Source organism: Alligator mississippiensis, chromosome 3 (assembly GCF_030867095.1).
Source record: "Alligator mississippiensis isolate rAllMis1 chromosome 3, rAllMis1, whole genome shotgun sequence".
NCBI classification, from domain to species: domain Eukaryota; kingdom Metazoa; phylum Chordata; order Crocodylia; family Alligatoridae; genus Alligator; species Alligator mississippiensis.
The window spans coordinates 256,736,012-256,761,453 of NC_081826.1; the positions used below are offsets into that span (position 1 = coordinate 256,736,012).

The following is a 25,442-nucleotide window of genomic DNA, read 5'->3' on the forward strand; positions in this document are numbered from 1 at the left end:
ACAAACTAGCTTTTCAAATTGGGATGAAGTAACAGAATTTCTTACAGCCTTTCAAAAGTCTCTTGAGTTCAGTCTGCATTGCACTAGTTATGAGGAAAGGATTGTTGGGTAGGGCTGTATTATGCCATTACACATTGTATCCTGGAAGTAGGAAGATTGGATTTAGTTATCTAAGATACATTGATAACATCTTCATCATTTAGACTGCAAACCTACAATCTCTGTTGAATTTCTGATGGAACTCAATCAATCACCATCCCTCTATCCAACTTTCTTTAGAATACTCCAGCACCAACATCTCCTTTTTAGACACAATGATCAGTATCCAGAAGGGTAAAATATAGACCACAGTATACAAGAAACCCACAGACCAACATACATATCTGCACAGAACCAGCAATCACCCTAAACACACCAAAAAAGCTGTGAAATACAGCCAAGCCCTCAGATACCACCGCATTTGTACTGAAGAGAACAACTGGGATTGCCACCTTGCCAATCTTAAAAAGCCAGAGCCACCTGGATACCTCAGGAAGAACTGCTGCAGTACAGAAGAAAACCCCTCACAAATCGCACACTGCTGGTGATGACATATCACCCCTCCCTTGAACCTGTACAGAAAATCCTCAAAAAATTGCAACCCATACTAGAAAGAGACCCTATTCTTGAAGAGATCTTCCCAGAGCTACCCATCCTAGCCTTCAAACAAGCACCGAACCTCGTCAACCTCATCACCAGAAGCAAACTTCCTCAAGCCCAGAACACACCAAAAGGATCCAGACCGTGCCAGGACAAGAAATGCAAAACCTGCCAACACATCTCCACTACCGCCACTATTACTACACCCCACAACAGAGCCATCAGCATCCCAGGATCTTACAGCTGCACCTCCAGAAATGTAATATACCTCATCCAATGCACCAAATGCCCTGATGGAAAATATGTAGGAGAGACCAAACAACAACTGCGCACCAGAATGAATGCACACCGGAAATCTATCAAAGACAGAAATACCCAATTACCGGTGGGGGCACATCCCTCACAGGAGGGCCACTCTCTCTCCAATCTCTCAGTCCTGATCCTCAAGGGAAACTTACACAACACTTCCCAGAGAGGAGCCTATGAGCTCCATTTCATCAACCTCCTGGATACTAGAGATCAGGGACTAAACACAGACATTGGATTTTTGACACATACAATCTGCCTGGCAACTGACTCCCCAGCCCAGCCCCTGGCTTCTTTACTTTTCATTCTATCCAGGAAGAGCACACACCAACTGCTGAAACCTTAGCCTGATGAAGGGTTTTTGAACTCGAAAGCTTGCTTAATAACTATTCTCCAACTATTTGGGTTGGTCTAATAAAAGATACCAAATTCACCCAAGGAACCTTGTCTGTATGTATGTAAGGCTTTTCCACTAATTGAGGGTGAAGTGCAGGTATAAATAAAGTTTCAGAATAGTACAAGGATTGTAGAATTCACTGTCTATAAACAGCCCTAAAAGTATTTCTGAGCCTTTTTATTTTTAAAAAATAAAATAAAAAATGTAGTTCCTCATTTTAAAATGGTTCAAATATATAAGCAAGTGCTCATTTTGCCAACTGTTCTTCCAGACTTCCTTCAGGTCCTGTCTTCACATTCATAGATCTAGTGTAAAGGTTGTATTTGTATGATCTCTGCTTGAACCTTGAGAAGTGCTTTATCTTTTTTGCTCTTCTTGCTGGTAGGCGCTATGATTAATAGCATTCAGCAGTAAGTGAGATAAGTGGAGATGCTGTAAGGAGTTATGCAAGCATTTTATTTAAGGGATGCTGAAGTTCTAGTTGGAGCAATATATTCAAAACTTATTATAGTAAAAGCTCTGTTACCTGGCATCCCCCCGGGCACGGGGGGATGCTGGGTAACAAAATATGCTGGTTATTTGAGCGGCCCTAGCTGCCGCTTCTCATGCCACATCTGGGGTGCCCCACCACCCCTCCCACAGGGGCTCAGCAGCACGGGCTGCTTTGCCCTGAGCAACGGGGGCTCAGAGAAACTGGAAGTGTCACACTGGGCACTTCCAGTTTCACTTTACCTTACAAGCTGGCATGCTGATTAGTGGAGCATGCCAGCTTGTAACATGCTGGATAGCACAGCTTTTACTGTATATAATTAAAAATATATTATGGAGACCACATGATGCAGGTCACCTATAACCTGCACCAGTTTTAATCATGATTTTAGGTAATTAGCTTTAGTCTTGTTTTGCTTTTGTATTTATTTTCCTAGAGAAGCAGATCTCTTGGTCCCTAGCATCAGGGGAATGCCTTTTTCTGTGAAGAAGCTCCAGGACACACAGCAAAACAAAACCTCTTTGCCCTCAGATAAGCTCTGTAATGACTTCAAACTCTTATTTAAAATTTCTGATTTAATAGTTTAAACTTGGGACTTGTCCCTCTAAATTCCAGCTCTGTGCGCCAAACGTACTCTTGCCTTTTGGGAAAATTGTTCCTTGTAGTTTGCTTTCTGTGGTGCAGTTCAGAAGCAGCTGCTGCCTGAGGATTTCAGGGAGAGATCTGGACAGGGAAAACTAAAGATGAAGTTAAATGTCTGTATCCCTGCTTCATCCCCTCTATTGCTCAGTGGACTACATTCCACTTTCCCTATCTGTCCAACCCCTTCAAAACCTTCCCTGTCAGGTCTTTCCTCTAATAAACCAGCTGTATGACAGAGTACTTCTTGGATAATGTTAATTTAGTATTTGTAAGAAGCTCAGGATATAATAATGTAAGCAAATGGGGAGAAACAGATGTTTTGGTATTTTTTTTTATAGATTCATAGATGTTGTTAGGGTTGGAAGGGACCTCAATAGATCATTGAGTCTGACCCCCTGCATAGGCAGGAAAGAGTGCTGGGTCTAGATGACCCCAGCTAGATGCATATCCAACCTCCTCTTGAAGACCCCCAGGGTAGGGGAGAGCACCACCTCCCTTGGGAGCCTGTTCCAGACCTTGGCCACTCGAACTGTGAAGAAGTTCCTCCTAATGTCCAGTCTAAATCTGCGCTCTGCTAGCTTGTGGCCATTATTTCTTGTAACCCCCGGGGGCGCCTTGGTGAATAAATCCTCACCAATTCCCTTCTGTGCCCCCGCGATGAACTTATAGGCAGCCACAAGGTTGCCTCTCGACCTTCTCTTGCGGAGGCTGAAAAGGTCCAGGCTCTCTAGTCTCTCCTCGTAGGGCTTGGTCTGCAAGCCCTTAACCATACAAGTGGCCCTTCTCTGGACTCCCTCCAGGTTATCCGCATCCCTCTTGAAGTGCGGTGCCCAGAATTGCACACAGGCCTCCAACTGCGGTCTGACCAGCGCCCAGTAGAGGGGAAGTATCACCTCCTTGCATCTATTCGTCATGCATCTTATTTTTTAAGCACAAATGAAAGCTGGCTTTATTCTAAAACTGCAAAAATATTTGAAACATTCTTAATACTAACCACTTGTTCTATATATCTTGTAGTCAACTGCATCTGTTTAAATAATATCAGTAAAACGCTAGCTTTAAAATTTTCAGCAACATCTGTAAAGGTGCTTGGAAATTTCAAAGATACAAATGATCGTTCTTTCGTTGAACACTGAAATAATTTTTTAGAAATATTTTGGGTTTGTGTGCACCTGTTAGGGTTGGGTATTTGACCAATCAAAAGTTCACCCAGTCAGTTGACTGGTCAGATACTGGTTAAAAAAAAAAAAATAAAAAAAATTGTCATATATGGTCAAATATCTTTTACATTAAAAAGCAGTCATTTCCTATATAATGTTGAAATAAATTTATTTCAACATTAAATCTTTTTTCACTTGGTTTTTAGTTGGTCATCTTCCTCTTGACTTCTGTTCTTTTTAGTATCATTTGCTTCTGAATTGGAAGGCACACTTGAAAAATATTCATCTTTTGTCCGGATTTTTTCATTAACCTTAGATTATGATGTAGGATTGCCATCTTCCAAGCAGTTTTTGTTTCTTTCCTGTTTTGGTTCTTGCTATGAATGTTGTCCCGCATTCACCAGTTAGTCTGCTCAAGCAATAGAGCTTTGAAGTTTTAACAGGATATCAGAAACAATCACTAATGAATACTAAGGACAAATTTCCACCAATTTGTTGTAATTTGATTGGTCATCAAGAAATTACTTAAATTAGGCCAAGTTCACTATTGGTTTGCATGCTACATCAAATTTTTCGCTTAACTTCTCTCTTTGGTATCATGCATCCATCAAGTAAGCTGCATTGTGTGCATCAGCGATCAGCTGACATACTTTCTCCATCACTTATTTTTTCTCAGATGTTGAAAGTGGAGATGCTTACAAATGTCACTTATGATGCTAAATGTTTGGGTACTCATTTGACATCTGTAAGTGTACATTTGTTGTCCTTAAACTTTTATATAATTTGGGCAGCAGGTTTTAACATTGACAAAAATTTAGATTTGTTCCCCCAAAGACATCCCCATCAAAATGTCTTGCATTTGTCCACAAGACATTCAAACTGACAACATTTTCTTCTGCAACAGCTGGCTGTAAAGCTTTCTTGCAATCTGCAATTTGTTGCAAATGTTTGATTGTTGAAGCACATCCTATAGCTCAATATAGAAAGTATGCAGTGTTGTTTTCGGGAATGCAGAAACACAGCAGCTGGCATGTGTTTTATTTCTGAAAACTTGACAGCTTTTTTGTGTGATGAGAATACAGTGTTTGTAAACCTTAAAAATTGTGAACAAAAAGTTGCAGTGTGTGAGCAGGACAACTATACAACTGACTATAAGGATATTTCTCTTTCGCGGTATTCCAAGAAGACTTCATTTTTACAGCATTGTCAGTTGCAACTGAATGCTTTTTCAGGACTGAGTTCTTGAATAACATTTTCAAACTGTAACACTATGTACTCAGCTGTGTTTTCTTCTGTCATGCTTAAGAATTTATAGAATAATGGTTGGGAAGTTGTCACCATGAAGTTGATTATTCTTTCATTCTGAATATCACTCCAACCATCTAATACAATAGATGCATGAGACTTCTTTTAATAAGACCGTTTTTTGCAATCACCAAAAGTTTCATTACTGTGTCCAGCAAGCTGTTTTCTGTCTAGTAATGAAGATTGGACATAGCTTGGCAAAAAAAATCTTTCATGTAGGGATTTTCTACTATGTGAAAAAGCAAATTGCTTGCATATACAGTTTTTAGCAAACGTCCAATCAAGTTCACACGTTTCTTGTGTACTAATCCTGTCCAAAAATTCTAAAATATTTGATTGTGACTTTTGATCTACTTGGTGTTTCCCGTGAAGCTGGAGATTTCTCAAGTTGATGCCCGAGGACTGGCCTGAAGAAGACTTGGAAACGGAAGGCTGCTGAGCTAAAGCTTCAAAGTCAGAATTGCTTACAGAATTTGATTTCGAAGGTGAAAAAAGCAGAAGACGGCCAGCCTCAGTTTCAGTATTTTCTTCTGTTCCTGTCGCCATAATGTCTTCATCAGAAGAAATCTTCTATGCTTAGAGCTTGATCAGAAGAAGCATCTGTTATACATGTGGAAGAAAACAGCTTTTTGAAATGGTGATGATGATGATATCTTTCTCTTACTAAAACTGGACACGTTTCTCAAGAGTTTAAGTAGTGTTTTATCATTCTATGTGAGTTCTGCAATTGTGAATATGTGACTTACACCCACCTTTCACTGCTTTCCCCCCTTGCCCTTGCACTTCCTTTTTAAATAAAATTTCCATACACAAGCTCTAAGTTTTCCTTTGCTATTCATTTCTTTTTAAAATCAAGCTGACTCCTCTAAATAAGAGAGGAAAAAAAAAAAGAAAAAACATTTCAATTTGAAACTTTAAAGCCATTTTAATAAAAAAAAAAAAAAAATTACAAAAACCAACACTGAAGAAGTCACTGAATGTGTAAGAAATAGAATGAATAACTAAATCTAGTGGAAATATTATCTGATATAAGTAAGGTGGTTTATATTCACTAGTTTCTTCTAGATTATTCCGGAAAGAAAAACAGTCAAATTTCTGTTATCTGGAAGATTCCAAACAATTGGATGTCTGTTCAAAACGCAATTAAAAAGCTATTGGGCTAGCACAACTTGTTTCCTTCCTACCCACCCCCTTCAGCTCCAGTTGCTTCACCCACTTATCCTTGTGGCTAGTAGGGCTGTGAAAAGTTAAACAGTTACATGATTATATTTATGCCATTAATGCAATACAGTTAACATTTAAACTAGTGCACCTTTGCGTGCTGCCTGCCTTTCCATCAGCAGTTTGGACCATATAAATCAAAGTGCTGGGGTAGGGGGAAGAGATGGTAGAGCCAAGTTGGCCTTCTTCCCAAAGTGGGGAGCTGGGGAAGGGCATGATGGCCAGTAGTAGGAATGCTGCTTGCCACCTGTGTGTCCCACTCTGGGGCAAGCAAAGTGGGTGTTGGCTAGTGGGGTCTTTCTGCCTCCATCCCTTCCTCCCTGGCTCACTTACTGCTCTAGATTTCATTTCCCTTCTTGGCAGTAGTGATGTTCCCCATAGCCGTGTGGGAAGGTGGCAGGTGCCCTAGTGGGAGGCCCTGCAAGGAGGCCCATGGGCTCGGCTGCTGGCTTGGTTTCAGTGTGCTCCCTTCACCTATGCCTTGGCTCTGTGTTTCTGGCCACAGTGGATGAGGAGAGTGCTCTTCTTCCCTCCCCTTCTCTTCCTCCTGCACCTATGCTGCACGATCTGCCTGTCCATGCTGAGCACCTGGCTGTGGGCTGCTTAATTGCAAGACACTGGGCCCTGGGCGCCGAGCAGCACAGGGAGCTTCTTGGCCTCTTGTTGGCTCAGATCAACCATAGTCCTGTGCTTGCCTGGCAAGGGAAACACGGTGACCACTGAGGCGGTCTTCCTAGTTGCACTTGAGAGAGACTGCTGTCCTAGCACAGGGATAGTACTTGCCAAGGTATTGTATAGTAAACCTCCCACTTCACTACTGGACTGGGAACATCTTGACTTTATGACCACTTTATGGAAAGGGGAGACTTCTCCCTAGCTTGGTCCTGCGGCCTTATGACTGAGGGCAAGCAAAACTTGGGGGCATCTGAACCCTAAGCTTCTGGGTTTGGGCCTGCCAGTAGGATGCCCACCAAAGGTTTTGGAAACATTGAAGCCCCAGGTCGGGGTAGAAGATGTTTGCCAGTAGTAGGGCCACTTAAGGTTCTGGACTGACTCCTGGATTTGGAATTTGTTTTGGCTAATTTGGCTTGGAATACTGAAAGTTATAAAAACAAACAACCCCCCAAAAAGGCAATGTGGGAAGCTGCCTTGCAGCAAGGAGCCCCAAGTCTCTGCAGCACCCCCCGCCCCGTCCCTAGCCCTCCATAATAGGTATGTGTTATAGGTTAAATAGTTAACCAATATAATTAGAAGTGTTTAAATGGCTAATCTTTTAAATGCTACTCTAAATCCCTAGTTGGTATAATCGCAGAAAGCCTTCTTGTAATGTTTGAGTGATCTTTAACTGATCCAAAAATATGCAGTCAGTTGCCTGGCTTGCCAGCCCTAGTCTGTATGTCTTCAGACTACATTTACATTGATAATATCTCTATAAATAGGCTTTATCTGTGGCAGGCCAGTGTGATCGGGCTAATGTTGATATGATATTAGTGGGGGTGTTCTTAATGTATGTTTCAAGTAAAAATGGGTCTCTCCAAAAAAGAAATGATTAGATTACTGTGAGAAAGTAATGATGTTAATTTCAAAAGATCACAAGTACTTGTCACTGAAGTGACTAGAACACTAGGACTGTGAGAGAAATAGGATATGTCTAGCAATTAGTTTCCTCCTGATCTCGCCTTTTTAACCTGAATATCATTGTGAACTCTGGAAGCGTAGCAGACAAATTCAGATCAATCCTGTTGGCATACACTGTGGAAAACCATTTGAAAGAGTTTGAGACAAAATTCATTCTAATGATGCAAATGCTGATTTCTTATACTGACTGCCTATAGCTTTGACTACTGACTAGTCAATATAACACATTTCATATTTTTCTCTTCTAGGATCCTTCAGTTACACAGGTGACAAGAAATGTTCCTCCAGGACTAGATGAGTACAATCCATTCTCTGATTCCAGAACAGTAAGCACACCTGTGATCTGATCTTGTGAATGATTTTAAGTCTTTGATTTTTGGGGAAATGTTTTATAGACTTTAGAACCTGCACAACCGGAAGTATGAAGAATTAACTAGAGGAACTGGAAGAGCTATTAGGGGTGCACTGATAGAGATTTCATGGGCTGATATTGATGGCCGAAACTTTTTTTTTTGGTTTAAGGAGCCATATCAGCTGATACTGATCCAGTTTTGATACGCAACCAGGTAGCTTGGAGACCAGCATCAGGCTGGCAAGTCTGGTGTGGGGGAAGGCGTGGGAGTGAAAGGGTGTGTGGATGGCAGATCAAGTCCCCTACAGTGAGGGAGGGAGTGGGGCTGGGGCAGGTGCTGCTCAGTCAGGGTGGGGTGCAGGATGGAGCTGAGAGCAGCTTGTCCGGGGGAGGGGCTCCCGCCACTGCATGTACCCTGGGAGGGCATGGGGGGGGGGGGGGAGGGGGCATGTGCCCCTGGATCTGTGTACCAGGTGAGGGTGGGCTGCTGCTGAGGGCTGGGGCCAGGGGCTGCCCAGGGCTTTTCCCTGTGGTGGGGGGAGCTGGGCCAGGCTGCACTTGTAGTGGGTGGTGCTGGGAGGGGGACCTGGGCTCCTGGCTGCTTGCATACTGCAGGTGTGTGCATGCTCGGGGCATTTAGTGACCACATTATCGGCCACATCTGTCAAAAAAAAAACCCGACTTCCAATGCTGCAGGGGTGTAGTCTCTGGCTTCTTTACTTTTCATTCCATCCAAGAAGAGCACACACCAACTGCTGAAACTTCCTTAGCCTGATGAAGGGTATTTGAACCCAAAAGCTTGCTTATTAACTATTCTCCAACTATTTGGGTTGGTCTAATAGAAGATATCAGTTTCACCCAAGGAACCTTGTCTGCCAGACTTCTGATGCTGTCATTTTTTCCCTACACTGGTGCCGATCTGATATGGGGCCGATGTATCAATGCACCTCCTGAGAGCTATAAATGAACAGGAGTAGTCCCTTAGTGATGCATCATCATGAGATTGCTAGGTTCATATGTCTTCAGTGACACTAAAATGGGTGCTTCGATGCCTTTTTCCGAGAAGATTATTTTCCTGAATTGAGGATAAAGTATGGCTTACCCCTTGTGCAGCGTGAATAAGAATTGATGATTTAAAAAAAAAAAAAATAGAGGTGCACTGAGACACTGATTCATATCATATTGGCACTAATGAAAGGAAAATTGGCTTTATTGGTAGTAGGCTTTTTTTTGGCTAATGTGGCTCATGTCACAGTGGTTTGTTTGTTTGTTTGTTTGTTTGTTTGTTTTTAATGCCATGTGCATGCACAGAGCCTCAATATGCTCATGGCCAGGGGTGTAGCCTGGCAGCTTGGAGAGCAGCCTCTGGCTAGGAAGTCTGTTGCGGGGGAGGAGGGGAAGGGGTGTGGGGTGGGGGGAACAGATAGAGGTCCCTGCAGTAAGGGAGGGGGTAGGTCTGGGGTAGGCATTGCCCAGCTGGTGTGGGGCAGGGCACCGGATGCAGCCTGGGTCGCTGGCCCAAGGGGTTTTGAGGGAGTGGGGGGGGCAGCTCCTGCTGTGCTCACCATGGGGGAACATGTCCCCCAGAGTTGTGCATGGGGTGAGGGCTGGGCTGCCCACTGTGGGCTCAGGGCCAGGAGCTGCTCTAGCCTCTTCCTGGTGGCTGTGCTCAGGTTGGGCAGGGCAGGTGGTAGCAGCACTGGGAGGTGGGCTAGAGCCACCCCAGAAGTCACCGTAGCGCCCACCCTGTCCTGACCACAGCTGCTGGATGAAGGCTGGAGCAGCTACAACCCTAGCCTGCAGCAGCAGCCTGCTCTTGCCCCACACACTGATCCAGGGGTCACGTGCCTCCCCTGGGGGTGTGTGCAGCAATGGGAGCCACCCTTTGGATGAGCAGCCATCTCTGTCCTGTGCCCCAGCCCACTGCAGCTAGGCAGAGCCTACCCCTGCCCCAACCCCACTTCCTCCTCCACTGTGGGGGCTTTGATCTGCCCCCCACCCCTTTCCTCCAACAGACCTACCAGCTGGACGCTGCTCTCCATATCAGTAGTTAGATCCATATTGGTCGATACGGCTGGTCAATAATTGGCCATCGGTATCAGCCCAAAAAACCTTTATTGGTACATCCCTTAAAAAAACAAAACAAAAACCCCTGGATTTCTAAAGTTTTATTTAAATTTGGATTTTTTAGATTTAAATTATAGCTAAATGTTTGGTATGTTTGTTTTTTTGGGGTTTTTTTACTTTTTAAACATAAATTCAAATTTCACTTTAAGATTTAATACAGCACAGGCTGAAGTATAAATTTAGTATAATCTGTTAACATGTTAACTTTTTAAGTTGGTGAGCCTCTACTAAAAACTGGGGTTAAAGGCTGTTTTTTCTTAGATATAAGAATGAGGGGGAAAAAATCTAATTTTTTAGGTCAAACGTAAAAAAAAAAAAAAAGAAGAAACAGTTTCATGTACCTGGAGGCTTAACCCTGCAAGGAAGGGATGCAAGGTCTATACTACTAGATGCAAATCATCAGCAGTAAATAACAGGTGTTGGAACCTGCCTTCTGACTCCAGCAGACACCATGGGTGCTTAAAGACCTAGAACCCTACCCCACCTCCCAAAAATAGATTTCTACTTTCAGCTTGATGTGCCCCTGTGCCAAGTGCAGTACATGCCCACAAGAGGAACAGTCAGTTTGACCTCACTTGCCCAGCTTCTGTATACCTCACACACTTAAGCAGGGCTTTTTGGCGCTTTTATTTAATAGCCAATTTAATCAGCTATTAAATAAAAGTGCCAAAAAGCCCTGCTGAAGAACATGAGATGCACGTGAGAAGCACGCCAGCCAAACCGTCATGATTTCTCTTTTGGTAAAGCACTGTTTTGTGGGGGGGGGGGGGTTGTCACTCCTCCCCCCCGCCCGGCCAAAAAAAAAAACTCATGGGTGCTTCTTGATCAGGATTATCTATTGAGCACCTAGGTGGTATCAGACTCCTGTTTTATTCTGTCTACCAGAGCTCTCGTTAGCTCGGCTCTCAAACTGACTGCTCATGATTTTACACTCATAATGTAGGCTTAGTCTCTAGCTCATGGGAGAACAACCATCTGCTCAGTAACTGCCAACCCTCTCCCTCTGGGTACTTCAGTTTAAATGGTCTTTCTTTGTCCCTTTTGTACATGTACGCAGATGTAAAGTTAACTTCTCAAATGCACTGTCTACTTCTCTAAACTAAAATACTGCAGCACAAAAGGCCAGCAGAAATTGTGGCTTAGGGGGGAAGGTTTTGGTTGCTTGTTTTGTTTGTTTGTTTTGGGGGGGGTTGGTGGGCGGGATGCAGGGAGGGTGAAGGGTGTGGTGGGTTTTATCGCAGGTAGGACTCTTGGTTGGTTAATTTCTTCTGTGGAGGAGGGAAAGGGAGCTAGAGCAGAGTAAGGAGCAATAAGTGCAACAAAGGACCAATGCTGAGCTCAAGATGGTGTCAGAAAAGGAACAATGTTCTGTGGAGTGCAAACTAGTCTTGATTTCAACACCTGGAAACTGGAGGGGAAAACTACCAAGTTTCCAACTTAATGCAGTTTGGTACAAATACAAGCAAAAAGTTAATCTAGGTACTAAGGAATGCTTAATCATTTTATAGCGTACTAAAATGTAAGATTTCTAACAATCCAAATATGCTAAGCTATGTATTTTTAATATGTATATCTAGTTTGTGTACCTAGGAAACATGTAATAAATCTATTATAAAAAATTGTATTTAGTTGTAAATTGCCGTGTTTTAATTGTTATATTAACAAATGAAAAATAATCTTTCTTTAAAAAAAAAATACAATGGGAAAGCTGATTTTTTTTTTTTTAACCCCCCTCCCCCACAAAAGAGTGCTTTTAAATTGGGCTTTTTGGCTTGCTGATTTAAGTCAGCTTGTTTGTTTGTTTGTTTGTTTTTAATCAATCCACAGAGCTCTCAAGTGACTGAAATTTGGCTTCAGGAGAGTTTTTAAGATTTGCTTGTTAATTACACTGTACTTTTTGGTAAGAATGTGTACCAAGGGGGTGGAGATCTTAAAGAATGAGCCTGACGTGCATGTTTCTGAGTTTAGGTAAGAAATGAGTTATTGAATATCTTGAAATCTTTTGATCTTTTAACTTATAACATGCTGCTGAAGTTAAGAACAGAAAAACAACTGATTTGAGCACAGCTCATGAATAGTTGGTTTTACTAACATTCATAAAATGTGCTCCAAATGTATGGCTGATGCACGTATATTAGCAATTCATGTGAACAATTTAACACATACAAATGTGCACTCTTAGTTTGCTGAAATGGCAGTTGCCTTTTTATTGCAAGAAATGATCTCAACAACTAGTGAGAAATCATTCAATACAGTCCATCCTTGGTAACAAGATCTTTATACTACTTTTAGCATGGGGTCATCTTTTGAAACTTCTAGAACAGTTAGAAGTTTTTGCCATAATTCTTGACTTCCCCATATTGATTGTTAGCTTGTAATATGTTCAGACTAACATAAGCCTGTTGCAAAATTTCAACTTGGATATGCAGTCTTAGTTTTCCATCTGACCTTGTATGGGCATATGTGTACCTGCAGTGCTGGATAGTGTGACAAGCAAAGAAAAGGAGCTGAAGTGTTAGAGCCAAGCTTTCTTGCTGAAAATCCTTAAATTTCAAGACTACCAGATTGATCACCATCATACTGAATAAGTTTTTCATGCCATTATGGAATCAAATTGAAGATGAGTGGAGGATAGACAATTCTCTCCAATAACTGTAAAAGGCTATTTCTGCTGACCAAATCACAAGACTGAGTTCTAAGAAAACCCATGTAGAGAGGTTTACCTTGTTTGGGTGTTTATTCTGCAGCACCAGAAAGACAAATGTGGGGGGGAAAGACCGCATCAGTAGTTGTTGTTTCTATGCCAGCAGAACACTGACTCTGAGTGTGTATACTGAGCAAGAACTTCCAGTCTCTTGAATGACTTGTTGAATGTCTTGCCTGCAACATTTGAGCGATGGATTCCTTCTGAATTATTACAATCACTTCATACATTTTATTTTTATACAATGTTATGATGTTAGTATCCTGTCTTGTAGTACCTTCTTTCACCAGCAATATTATATACTAATGTTTAAGTACAACCTGTGCAAGTTTCACTATTATTGCCTTGCCTGTACCCTTCCCTAGTGCTTGTGAGATGATTGCCTTCTCAATATCATTTACAAATAGTTATTTATCAAACTCTGCAAAGGTTTGGAGCCTGGAAACTTCATTTAATGCTCAGAAACAATGATATTGCATCTTTCTTTCTATCAGTAATTCTGTCTCGGAGAGCTTCTTTTTGTGATGGAGACCATGCCATCTCTTTTTGGAAGAGTTTCTTCAGATGATTATTCAGCCAATTTTAGTTTTTTGTTGTACAGACTTTTTTTTTAATTGAAATGTATGGCAATTGAATAGATATTTGATTTGTGTGTGCTTTATATTGGATCCATGTTCAAGGATGGTACAATTGATGACAACTTCACTCAGATTCACAGTGAAGTTCTTTCTTTGGTTTTTTATATAGTGTTTAATGTGGATGCATGATAATTTGCAAACAGTTTTGTACAGCAAACATTTTTTCAGATTTTTCTAGCAAAAATCTTGTTTTTCTGTACACAAGTGTATGGTCTTTGTCACAGTCTACATCATGAGAACTGTGAGTTGCAAAACATTCCCAAGGATTCTTCTGTGGGTGACAGATCTAGTTGATGCCAGTGTCCACATCTGGGGGTCTATGAGACTTTCTAGGAAAAATAACTCCAGAAAGTGTTGATAATATTCTTTGGTTATGGAACTCTAGTAGTCTTTTACCATTATGATGCATTTTTCCCCACTCTGTGGTGGCAACACAGAGTGAACCAATAGTGTTTTCAGCAAGATAATACTGTGAAGTTAGTGATGGAATACATCTTTCTTTTTTTTTTTTCCTTCTTTTTGGAGGTGAATGTGTTTGTTGATACACAAGTGCTTATGTTAGCAAAGCCACCTGTAATCATTATTCTGGTGATATTGTGTGTTCCAGTATTGCAAGAAGATGCAATTGAGTTTTTGACTGCAAAACCCACCCCCATTAGCAGTGACCTAGTTGACTTCCCAGTGCCCAGAGCGGGTTTAATGAAGATCATGTAAAGAACTTTGTATCAACCAGTCTAGCTTCAGAAAGAAAGCTACATTGGTGTCAAGACTTGTCCAGCTCTGTTAATTGGGTCTGTCTTCCTAGATTCACTGACATGTTTATCACTAGATTTGCTTTGTCCTCACATTTCAGGTAGTGATAGTGTATTAGAAAATGGATGACTTTTAAACCAGAAAATAAAAAATGGATTAAGGAATACTTTTGCTCACTATTGATAGGTTTGTCTCCCAAAATGGGGCAAGTGCTCAATGCATGAAAATAACTTGGCTGTTTTAGATCACACCTAGACTTCCTTCAAGCTCTGTAAATTATGAGAGGGACCATAAAACATCATCCTCTTACGTATATGCCTAGTAAGAAACACAAGGCAGAGGCTAGTCTTAAGACTCAAGCATCTGTCTTGACAGCAGCACACATTAATCCATGGGCCTGAAAGAGTAGGACAGTTGAAAATCCCTACCATTGCATAAGATGATGATGGGCTGAGTTAAATTGCAGTCCCAGCTGCCTAACATCCTGCAGGAGATTAGTTCAAGAATACCTACATTGATTGGTTGACCAGTACCGAATGGAAATCTTTTTTCATGGATGTTTTTTCATACTAGTTTTCACAACTGCATGAGAAATGGGGTTCCTAATGAGTCTTCAAATATATGACCTACCACAGAGTCTAGATTATCTGATATTGATAATGGGACATTAGTGCCCAACGGAACACCTTCAGGAAACAGCACTTCTGACTTGTTTGCTGTTAATATTCATGATACCTTTACTTGCTTTTTGTGTTAGCTGGTCCTTTCCTAGACCTGTTTTTCATTTGAGATCGATCCTCCAGGTTTTCTTCACTTGCAGTCAGCAGGCTCACTATGAACCAGTTCATTGAGTAGTCTTGGCTAAATTAGGGCTGTATGACAGACATACAGGAATTGCACTTGAACTAATTGTGGGATGGTAGGGGAGAGGCTATATTTTGTTTCTCCTGTATACAAAAACCTAGTATTTCTTCATTATAAGCGCTGACAGGGTTGTGTTCCTCCAGGTATCTGCTGGAGAAATAACTTGGAACATTGAATATTGGCATAGTTTTGTTGGGTTTCACTTATGCTTAGCTGAAGGCAGAACACACATCAGCTGTTAACTCTGACTTACCTGTCAGTGGAGGAAATGCATTGCATTTAAATAATGCCTGCCTCCTGCCCCCCCTCCCCCCAAACCCCCCCCCCCAAACTTTCCAACCTGTATTCTCACTACTTCAGCAGCTTGAGGCTGTCAATAAATAACTTTTTTTAATCTGAAGTCTAGGTAGAAAAACAACTAATACAAGGCATATGATGAAAAAAGGAAACAAATTTTAGGACTCACTTGTCACTAGTTTTATTTTAATGAATTTCAGTTATCTCTTATTCTAACACTCGAACCAAACATATTTCCTAATGAATGGTACGATAACTGATTATTTTTCTTCCAAGCATCCTAGCCCTAACAATTGCTATGTCTAAGCACCTGTATTTCTGCCATGGTACTTCCAAAAGGAAAAGGAACAATGGATGGGACTAGGCAGTTGGTACTTCTCCTTAATGAAGAAGAGCTGTTGTTGAGGAATTCTTTGAACATCCTGCTGCTGTTCGTGGAGATCTACTGACAGTTCTTAGACAAAAACCTTTCTGTAATGCAAGCAGCAGAAAAATAGCTTGTTGAAATAATAAAGTATTGCACATTATGTGCACTTTCCAAAAGTATATTTACTTCCATGTATATATGGAAGTAACAGTTGCATACTACTACAAATAATTTTTTTTTAACCCCAGGCACTGGGCCCTCCTGCCATAAAATTAAAGAACAAAACAAAAAAACCCTATTAACAGAGCCTCAAACTTCCCTTCTCTGCAATTCTTTAAAGGATTTTTTTTTTTCTTAAAAAAAAAAAAAAATTCCTTTCCTCCTGCAGCTTGTGTGAACAAACATGCCTGAAGGTTAGTAGACTCAGGATTTTGAACTTGTAGAAACCCTTAACTCTGAAACAGGTTATCTTACAGATACTTGCTTCCATCTAGTCGCATCTTTTTGAAATTCAGTTGATAGTTTGGTAGAAAGAGAAGAGACGGTTCAGATCATGGAGCACTGATGATATGTTCCAAAAGACGTCATTTAAGAGTGTGATTTCAGTGTTCTGAACCAGCCTTGGTTTTGGAAATGACCCAGAGTATAATACTATGTTGAATGAATTGCAGTAATCGATTTCATGCAAGGGTCTACCTTTCACGGTGGTAACCTCAACCCACTGGCCAGATGTGTTCAGCCAAAATCTTTTTTTGTTTTAATCAACTGGGGATAAACCCCATAGTCAGAGGGTAAGATCCTGACCATGCTGGTCTGAGGTGCTTCCACCAAGATGACATCATCTTAGCCTTTTCCAGGTGTGGTTGAATGAGCAAGCATCATCCATGTCCCAGTTTGGTAGGCAGTGGGCTAAATAACCAACAAAATTGGCAGGATCAAGCGTGAGACTGACCACTTGCACTGGGTATTGGTCAGTGCAATAAAACAAGTAGTCTGCATTTTTATTAACCCTCCTATGCCAGGAGTGATTCTGAGGGCTGCCGAGTGGCCACCTCTGTCCTGTCTAGCCTCTACTCAAGTCTCCCTGGATCTCAGCTGACTCACTTTCCTGCCACACCTTCATGTTAAAGGACAGTAATGAATGGAGGTTGCTGCCAGGGCTGGTCACTGTGGGGTGTCTCTTTCTCTCTGTCTCTGCTCTTTTTCAGGCCCTACCAGCCCTAAGGGCTACATGTGTGGCTCCTTCAGCCCCTACAGCTATGCCCATGCATCTCAGATTATACAAGTTATTACTTCAGCATTTGTCCCTCACCCCTCTGCACTGCTTGGCCCTTGTAGCTTCAAAAGCTTTATTGAAGCTTTATTTAAGTCCTTCCCAGCTGTGGCCCCTTTCCTCTAATTAGGTCCCTAGTCCAAGGTTCAGTGTCCTAGATCTTGTAGCCAGCCCATAATGAGCAGTCTTTCCCCTGTACAGCTCCCTCTTCCCCCTCCCCCCCCCCGACCTCCTTGTGGCTGCTTTTCCCTTAAAGAAATGGGAGCCCTTGGCTCCCTGTTCTACCTCCTGATAGTGCTAGTATTCTCTTTGCATTAAACAATACTTTGAACAGAAAAAGTAGACAAAATGGATGCCCTGCCCCCTTCAGATGTGTGTGTGCACACCCACACACTCTTCTCTTTCCAAAGGTGCTTTTTTGGTTCCATTCTTTCTTGGATAAATGTCTTCAGAAAGTAGTATTAATATTATCCAGGACCCTTCAGCTGGGAAAGAAGTTTTCCCATATTTAGTGTTCTAATTATTGGGGGGAGAGAGGATTTATTTTATTTGACTTTAGCCTGTTTACATTTATAGATCATGTTAACTTATAGCTCAGGGGCTGGGAAACACCTTTACTAAAAGATGAATTACGGTTTTACTTTAACTATGTACTGTGGAAAATCTATAGCCAAACATCTGGATCCAGAACAGCAGTTTTCTCTGGGAGTGGATGAAGAGAAGACATGACACGCAATAATTTAGCCTGGATTTGGGGTCTTTTGATATGCCAGGCTCTTGAGTGAAGGTTCTTGGTGGATAGTCAGCAGAATATGAGTTTGCATTGCAGTGCTGTGGTTAAAGGCTATTATGATCCTTGGATGCATAAACGGGAATCTTGATTAGGAGTGTGTGGATTTGGGACTGATTGTATTGCTGCTAGAATACTACATCAGTTCTGGTGCAGACATTTGCTGAAGCAGAAAAACATTGGAAAGTTAGGAGTTTTCAAAGATGAGCCATAAGAATGACTTAAAGGATATTTTAGTGATAGGCTTTAGAAATTACATCTTTTGCTTATCAAAGGTTAATGGGCAATAAACCATGTAATCATTTGATTACATTCTACAAAGCCTGGAACTGCAGGGGGACTGGGTGGGGTATGATCACTGAGAACCTAAAACCCCCAATCATCTTCTGCCTTATCTTGTACCTGCCTAAGTCTTTTGAGTGTGTGCAGAACCAGTTAGATGCCAAGCAGAGCAGTGATATCAGAACTGAAGCCCTATCAGGATTCTCAAATTCTGTATGTGCTGCAGTAGAACCCAGTCCAGTAGGTGTTCTTGTGATGTGTCTACAGATTGGTGATAGATAAGGCTTGTACACGTGTTGGTGTCTTGTCTCTTAGTCTGAAAAATGAGACCTGCTTGCAAATTCAGCCTGCCTGACTTGGAACAGATCTTTTGGACCTAAGTTTGCCTTGTTCCAGGAAAGTGCCATATTTACCAGACTTGGGTATTTTTTGGCGAGTTGTATTGAAGCTGTTCCAGCTTGTATAATTTGATTATCAATGGGTCAGCGAGATCCTATAGTATGTTGGGTGCAATACTTACTTGGCTTCAAGTCCCCACTCCAGTAAATATTTAATTATTTTGGAGTTAATATCCTCTTGCCATTGGGGAGAGGAAAGGAAACTTATGTCAAAATTAAACAATAGATTTGTCATTATGGCACTCCTAGGTTCAGGTCCTGGTCTTAAACTAGACATAGTAGGGATTTAAAAACAGTTTTTCCATCTCCTAGGTCTGTGTACTGGGCTGTTGGGTATGTGGAAGTATCTCTTTTTTGAGAGAAGGCACTTATCTGGCCAGACATTATATCTGGCAGAGGATTCACAGCTAAGAATCCTGAACAGAGATGGGTGGCTAGCTGTCTTGGAGGGGTGATGCTCTAGATCCATTCATTGCTAAGTTGTTTTCCTGCTTCACTTGCGGACTTTTGTCAAACAGATCCTATATATTGTGCAGGGAATGTAGGCATGTAACAGCGCTAAGGATTCTGTTCTAGATAGCAGAGCGCCTATGAGTTTGGGTTTGAAATACTCGGGTTTCTTTGTGGACTTTAACTTTGTTTACTTAATCAAGAGAAGTTGCTAGATTTAGGAGTCTTCTGTTATCACGCATAGATAAAACAGCAGGGCTCAAAACTGAAAAGATTTAAAAAAAAAATCACTAACTCCCCTATCAACTCAGAGTGTGGGAGTTTCTAAAGCCAGTCGATCATTAGAACAACTTAACAAGGGTTGTGGTAGATTCTCCATCACTAGAAAACTTCTTAAAAGCAGTATTAGTTTTTTTTTAAAAAAAACCCAACTACTATTGTCTAGTTTAGGGGGTCAGCAATTTTTTTGGCAGAATGCCAAAAATACCCACAACCTCAGTTTGTTGGTGTGCGAGGGGCAGACAGTGGGGGAGTCATGAGGAGCCTTATCCTTATTGTGGCAGCATAGCCCTGCCCCCTTCCTTGCTGTCATGACAAGCAGAATGCCTTCACGTGCCATACTCTGGGGGTTGCCCACCTACCCCTAGTCTAGGTCAAATCCAGTTATTGGACCTGAAGCAGAAATTTAGTTCACGGGAGCATGTGCTTTTCAGAGGAAGACTATAACTGATCACTGTTACCCCTTCTTGCTTTATAATACGTTATTAATCTGGGAGAGGGTTTAAAACCACAGTGGCCTCAACAAAGCGATCCTACCTTGTCTTTCTTCCAGCTGATTCCGAGTCCTTGAAACTTGGTCACATGGGCTGTACACAGTATAATTGTTCCAAACTTGAAATCTTTTTAGTATCAATGCTAACAAACTATTTTACCAGCATTCTACAAGACATAGTACAATGTATATTAAAATGCTGTTGCATTTGAAAATCTAATTGTATTCCTTTTTGTGCAGTAAACTAAGGGTCACATCTTTCCCTATCAAAACTGTCTCCACAGACCTTTTCATTTTTCCCTTTGGTGATATCCTAACAAGTAGATTGACCTCTGTGCTGCCCTTTTGTTTCATAAAGCTAGAGTTAAGATCTCTGTGTCAGCTCCATTTTAATAAACCCTCACTGCTTAGAAGGTTACTCTATGCAAGAGTTAGAGGGGTGAAATCCTGGCCCTATTGAAGTCTATGGCAAAATTATTGAACATATAAGACTGCAATGTTACCCCAGATTTTTAAGAAAAGTTGGAGGAAAATATAAAGGAACCATAAGCTTGCCTTGTACTCTGAAAAATAAAGTGAACTAAATATGCTAAACTTGATTACAGTGAATCAGTGTAGATCTTTTTCCCAGTGAGAACTTCTGTTTTGTCCTTCAGCCTGTCACTGCTTTACTTTTCCAGGCAGCCTTATTATAGTCTTCCAGCTTCCTGTTTTCTTTCAAGCCCATCAATGGTTTGAAATGTTCTAATTGTAATGCTGGCTGATTAAATTGTTTAGGTTTTATGGCAACATTTTTGCAAATTTCTGTGTGTATGTGTTAACAGAAAATGTAGAATCCTAAACAGTACTTTTTTTGGTAAACTTTTGTTCAGCAAGAAGTACCCTTTTTAAAGGGAAACTTTCAGCTAGCTCTATTAAATTTCTTTGATATGTTTGATAGAAACTGAAATGGGCAGCATCTCCCTCAGCCTTTTCTATTTCAACCCATATATCAGTGACCCAACAGTTAAACTTAAATATTCCCTCATTGTAATATTCCTACTAAATAGTTAGAAGATAAGTGTTTTAATAGATATCTTTGATATGGATGTTTTGGTACAAAACTAAATTTAATTCTTGGCCCCTTTTTATATGATATGGGTCAAGGTTAAAATAACTTTTCTTCTAAGTGTCAAGATTCATTGACTTAAGGAACTGCTGTCAAATCTTTTCTCCTTTTAAAAATCTATTCTAAATACAAAATCCAGTGTAAATCAAGTATCAAAACAACACAAATACAAGTCAAGGGCTGCTCAATATCTGTGAACATATACCCACTACTTTTTGAAACTGCTCCATCTGCCATTGCCTGCCTTGCCAGCTGGAGTTTTCTATGTCTTCTGCTTCTGTTGATGTCTATTATAATAGACTGAGTGGTTTTGTCTTATTTCATCTGTGCAAGAATTGTCATATTATGAAGATATCCTTAGGAAATAAAGCTAATGTCGCTTAGTTTTCTTCAGTCAGCTGTTCCTTCTGAGACCATCCTGAAAATCCAGTTGCTTAGGTTTTATTGAGGAGATAAAGTTAAGTCTAGTTAAGTTAATTTTTTATTTTCTGTGCTCTAAGGGGACTTTAGAATGCATTATTGTGGCATGCTGAGCTTTGTTTTTGTTTTTGATGTATCCTGATCTGTTTAAAGAAGCCCCCTCGTTTTAAGTATCTGTCATACTGTTCGGTCCCCGATGGTACATCCATTTAATATGCATTTCCAGACTACTGTTCAACCCAAGCGCATAATATTTTGTTTCACCACTTAAGACTGAACTGTGGCGTATTGGTATGCTTGTATGGCTTTGCTTCGTTGACTCATTTTGAACATGCTTTGTACAACTAACTTGATACTTAATTAGACAGTTTCTGGTTTTATATATTCTTGCTTTATTTGTTTTTGTTACTTACTGATATACTTCAGCTTTGCTACTTCCTCCCAGAACCTGAAGATGTACACTAGGCATGAAGCAAATAGTCTAGCACCAATCGGCCACCCTAAGTCACTAGCACAAAACAAAGCCTCTTCAAGGCAGTCCTACACCTTACCTGCTTATCCCAGAGCAACAGCTCTTTACTTACTGCTTAGCCTACTCTGATGATAACCTGCTATCTAGTGGAACAGAGATCCTGTTCTCAAAATTAAGGACAATCAAGATAATACTAGTTTGGAAACCACTATGTAGTATAACAGGAAGAACTAACCCGAAGTAATGGAAGAGAAACTCTTACAGGTTCCTGTACAGCAGTATCTTGCTGGCAGACTACCTTAAAAAGTCTCCAAATCTGTATGCACTAAATGTAGAATGTTCACTGTTATAAACTAGAGTTGGGGCTTGGGCTCATGAATAGTGATACTGTCTTGATTAGTATATTTTAATTATTTTGCAGGGGTGGGATGGTCAGAACTGTCTCAGTTGTGTGCTATGATCTTAGTTAGGACTCTAGAATGGTTATTATTTGCTAACTAGCTTGAAGTCAGATTGTACCTTCCAATAATATATTCTTAAGGCTACCCTTTTACAATCCATATAAACTTGTCAATCCAATGTAGAATTATTACATTAAAATAGATTCCCCTCGACCTCTCCTAGGCTTGTTTATCCGCTGTGATTTAAAAGGTTTGACATCTTTTGAGTAGTTGTACTTGAATCTCAGTGTAAATCTGTCTAGAGCCATCATGGTAAACTAGAAAAAGAAATTTACTAATTTATGCAGGAAGTAGTAAGAAAAGCTCTGTGTTGAAGTGTTTACACAGAGCTATTTTAAACCAACACTTGCAAGTAAGCTATGATACCCAGTATGCCTCTTCAGATCCTTTGAGTTCAGTCCCTTGTGCAGTATAAATATCAGATTAGAATAGTAACTGTTATTTAATTTACTTGAATATTTTTCTGAATATTGTATCATCTTAAATAATAAGTGAGCTCAATTGTACTTGCTGCAGAGGGAAAGACTTAAGGCCAAAATATCTACGTTTTTCAGAGTTCTTGTGGGTAGTATAAATGAATTTGAACAAGGAATTAGAATTAGCTGTTGGGTTAGAATCATTGGTCCTCTTGTAAAGATAAGGACAAGTTTACTTTGTGTTTTTAAATAGTCTTTTTTTGAAGTGATTAGCAAATATGTTGTATTTTAAAGCAACATAAATGAAGCTCTATTGGAAGTCTCATGGTATGGAAATACATGCAACACACACTTACACTTAAAAATATCATAGCTTTAAGGAATATTTGCATTAAATTGAGTTGCTGCTAGGCATTGCTTTAAGACTAGGAATTAGTTCAAAGGTCAACTCCCAGTGCTCAAAATCCAAGCAATCGCATGAATTTTACCTGAAATTTCCCAGTCTTTCCTAGGGATGCGGAGTAAGGTTGTTCCAAATTCAGGATCACTTGAGCAAGCAATCCCAGGATACAGCCTTTTGAATAAAACAAATTTAAAAACACTGCTACAAAGAGCTGAGCTTCCTAGATAACTACATATCTAACTCGGACCAAACTACTGCGAGGGCATCCATGGGCTTAGTAGTCCAAAAAGTTTCTAACCAATCCGATTCAGTGAGCTGGATGGGTTGTAGAAGAATGCATTAGCCATTAAATTTAACATACCTCCAGCTAGTTTTAGTTCCAAGCTTTGCCTGAACTCTGAAGGAAAAAGGGCATATGAGGTAGGGAGCAGGAAGAAACAACATCTTGCTACAATCTGCCACATATCTGACAACTCCTTTGTTTAAAGGTCAGCCCTTGCTACAATCTGCTTCTGTCAAATCTTTTACTTTGGAAAAATGTAGTCTGAGTACAGTAGAAAATTTGAAAGAGAATAAAACTTTTCAGAAGAGAGAGACTGCAAATGAAAGCGTTTGCATTAAAAAGTAGATTAAGGGATGAAACGTTGTGGAGAAATCTGAGATCACTTGAGCAAGGGCAGGAAGTTTGGGGCCCTGGTGAAAGGAGGGAGGAGAAATGAGAATAGGTAAACAGAAGTGTTTGAATGGCTCAGGTTGCAGTGAAATTGAGATCAGGAGGTGGGAGATGGGAGTAGTAGGATACTGGGAAGGGTAATCTGGGAGTGGGTATCAAGGTGTTTGGGGGGGATTAGGCTGGGGTTGCTAGTTAGCCATATGTTCTTCTCCTAAGCATGTGTTGGGAGCTCTGGGGTGCCTTTTCCTTTTGCGAGTGTCCAGATCTCTTTCATGTCCCTGTTCTGAAAGTCAGGGTCTGGGAAGGATCGTTTCTGATGAGCTTCTCTCCTGCTCATTCATATGAGCTAGGGATCTAGGGGGCCTATCTTGCCTCATTAGAGTCAGGATTTGAGAGACTGCTGACCCTTAGAGTGTGTTTGAGCCCCCCTCCATCTTCTCATATCAGTTGAAGTCTGTTTTGTCTTCTGGGGCTGTCCAAGTTACTGCCTTCTCCAATATACTCATTTAGACAAGATCTTAGCTTCCTAGGGGAGTAGCCCTGTGACCCATGTGCAAACTGGGATGTAGGAGGCTTTGCCATTTTGGGGAGAGGGTTTGAGTCCCTCTCTAACCTGAACATGTGCTGGCCTCTGGGGGGGACCTTTGTTCTCTTTAGGGTTACCATATTTCCAGGTCCAAATAAAGGGACACCTGTGGGGGGTGGGGGAAATGGCATGCCCCCCTCACCCATTCTGTTGCCCCTCACTGTCAAGCCACCCTCAGCCCTGCTGCTGCCCCTTACTCCGGACCCACTGACCCCAGCCCTGCCAGTGCCTCTCACTCCCCAACAGCAGTACCCTGCCCCCCACCCCTTGCTGGTGCCCCACAGCCCCCTGGCACTGCCAGTACCCTGCACATCCAACCCATAGTCACCTGTCCTGTCCCCCATGCCCCTCACTCTTAATCTGCAGCTCTCTGCCCCACTCCCAGCTTCAGCAGTGCTCCTCACTCCTGACCTGCAGCCCTCTGTGTGTGTGCTTGCTGGCTTACTCACTCTTTCCCCATCCCCCCGCAATTGCCAGAGCCTGTGCAGGGAGCACATGACTCTCAACAGCCAATCACCTTGCCTGCTGCTCCCAGCCCCAAGCAGCCATCCCAGGAGAACAGAAAACCCAGACATTTGCTCTTATTTTAAAAACCTGCTTGGACACAGCATAGGGGTCCAGAAAAGAGGTCTGAATCCCTTTCCCTGTACACAGTTCAATCAGTCCTGCCTTCCTCTGTGCTGAGTTAAGAACAGATGTTCTGGAGGCGTGCAGCAAAAAGCTCCGAGTTAGAGGTGAGGAAATGAGGATAGGATGGGAGCCTAAGACACGCAAGTTGGAGGCCTGGCAAGCACAGCTGGTAAGAACACGCACTGAGATAAATGGAGCAGTGCTCTCCTCACAGCTATTGCTTCAGGCTATATTCATCTCCTTGGTATGTGCCTAATGTGGATGAGATGAATGGGCCATTTTATACATTTCTGAAAACTCCATTTGGTTTTAAAGGTCAATTCCAAGTGCTCTAAATTCCAAATTCTTATTCAAATTGCCTTGAAATTTGGTGCAGAACTTTGATTGTTTTTGTGCACCTAGAAAATC

At 41.4% G+C, this 25,442-nt stretch overlaps 1 protein-coding gene across 2 annotated transcripts in view; it reads left to right on the forward strand.

Annotated features, from left to right (window-relative positions):
- Positions 1-25,442, forward strand: part of SCAMP1 (secretory carrier membrane protein 1) — an 82,230-nt gene that overhangs the window by 16,196 nt on the left and 40,592 nt on the right. The window contains exons 2-3 of one of the 2 annotated variants that reach the window (XM_019482161.2): positions 5,312-5,576; positions 8,047-8,124. In XM_019482161.2, the coding sequence (XP_019337706.1) occupies positions 5,574-5,576; positions 8,047-8,124 (81 nt within the window). In that variant the 5' untranslated portion in view covers positions 5,312-5,573. The remainder of the gene's footprint in view (positions 1-5,311; positions 5,577-8,046; positions 8,125-25,442) is intronic. The other variant, XM_014594782.3, reaches the window with a different exon arrangement.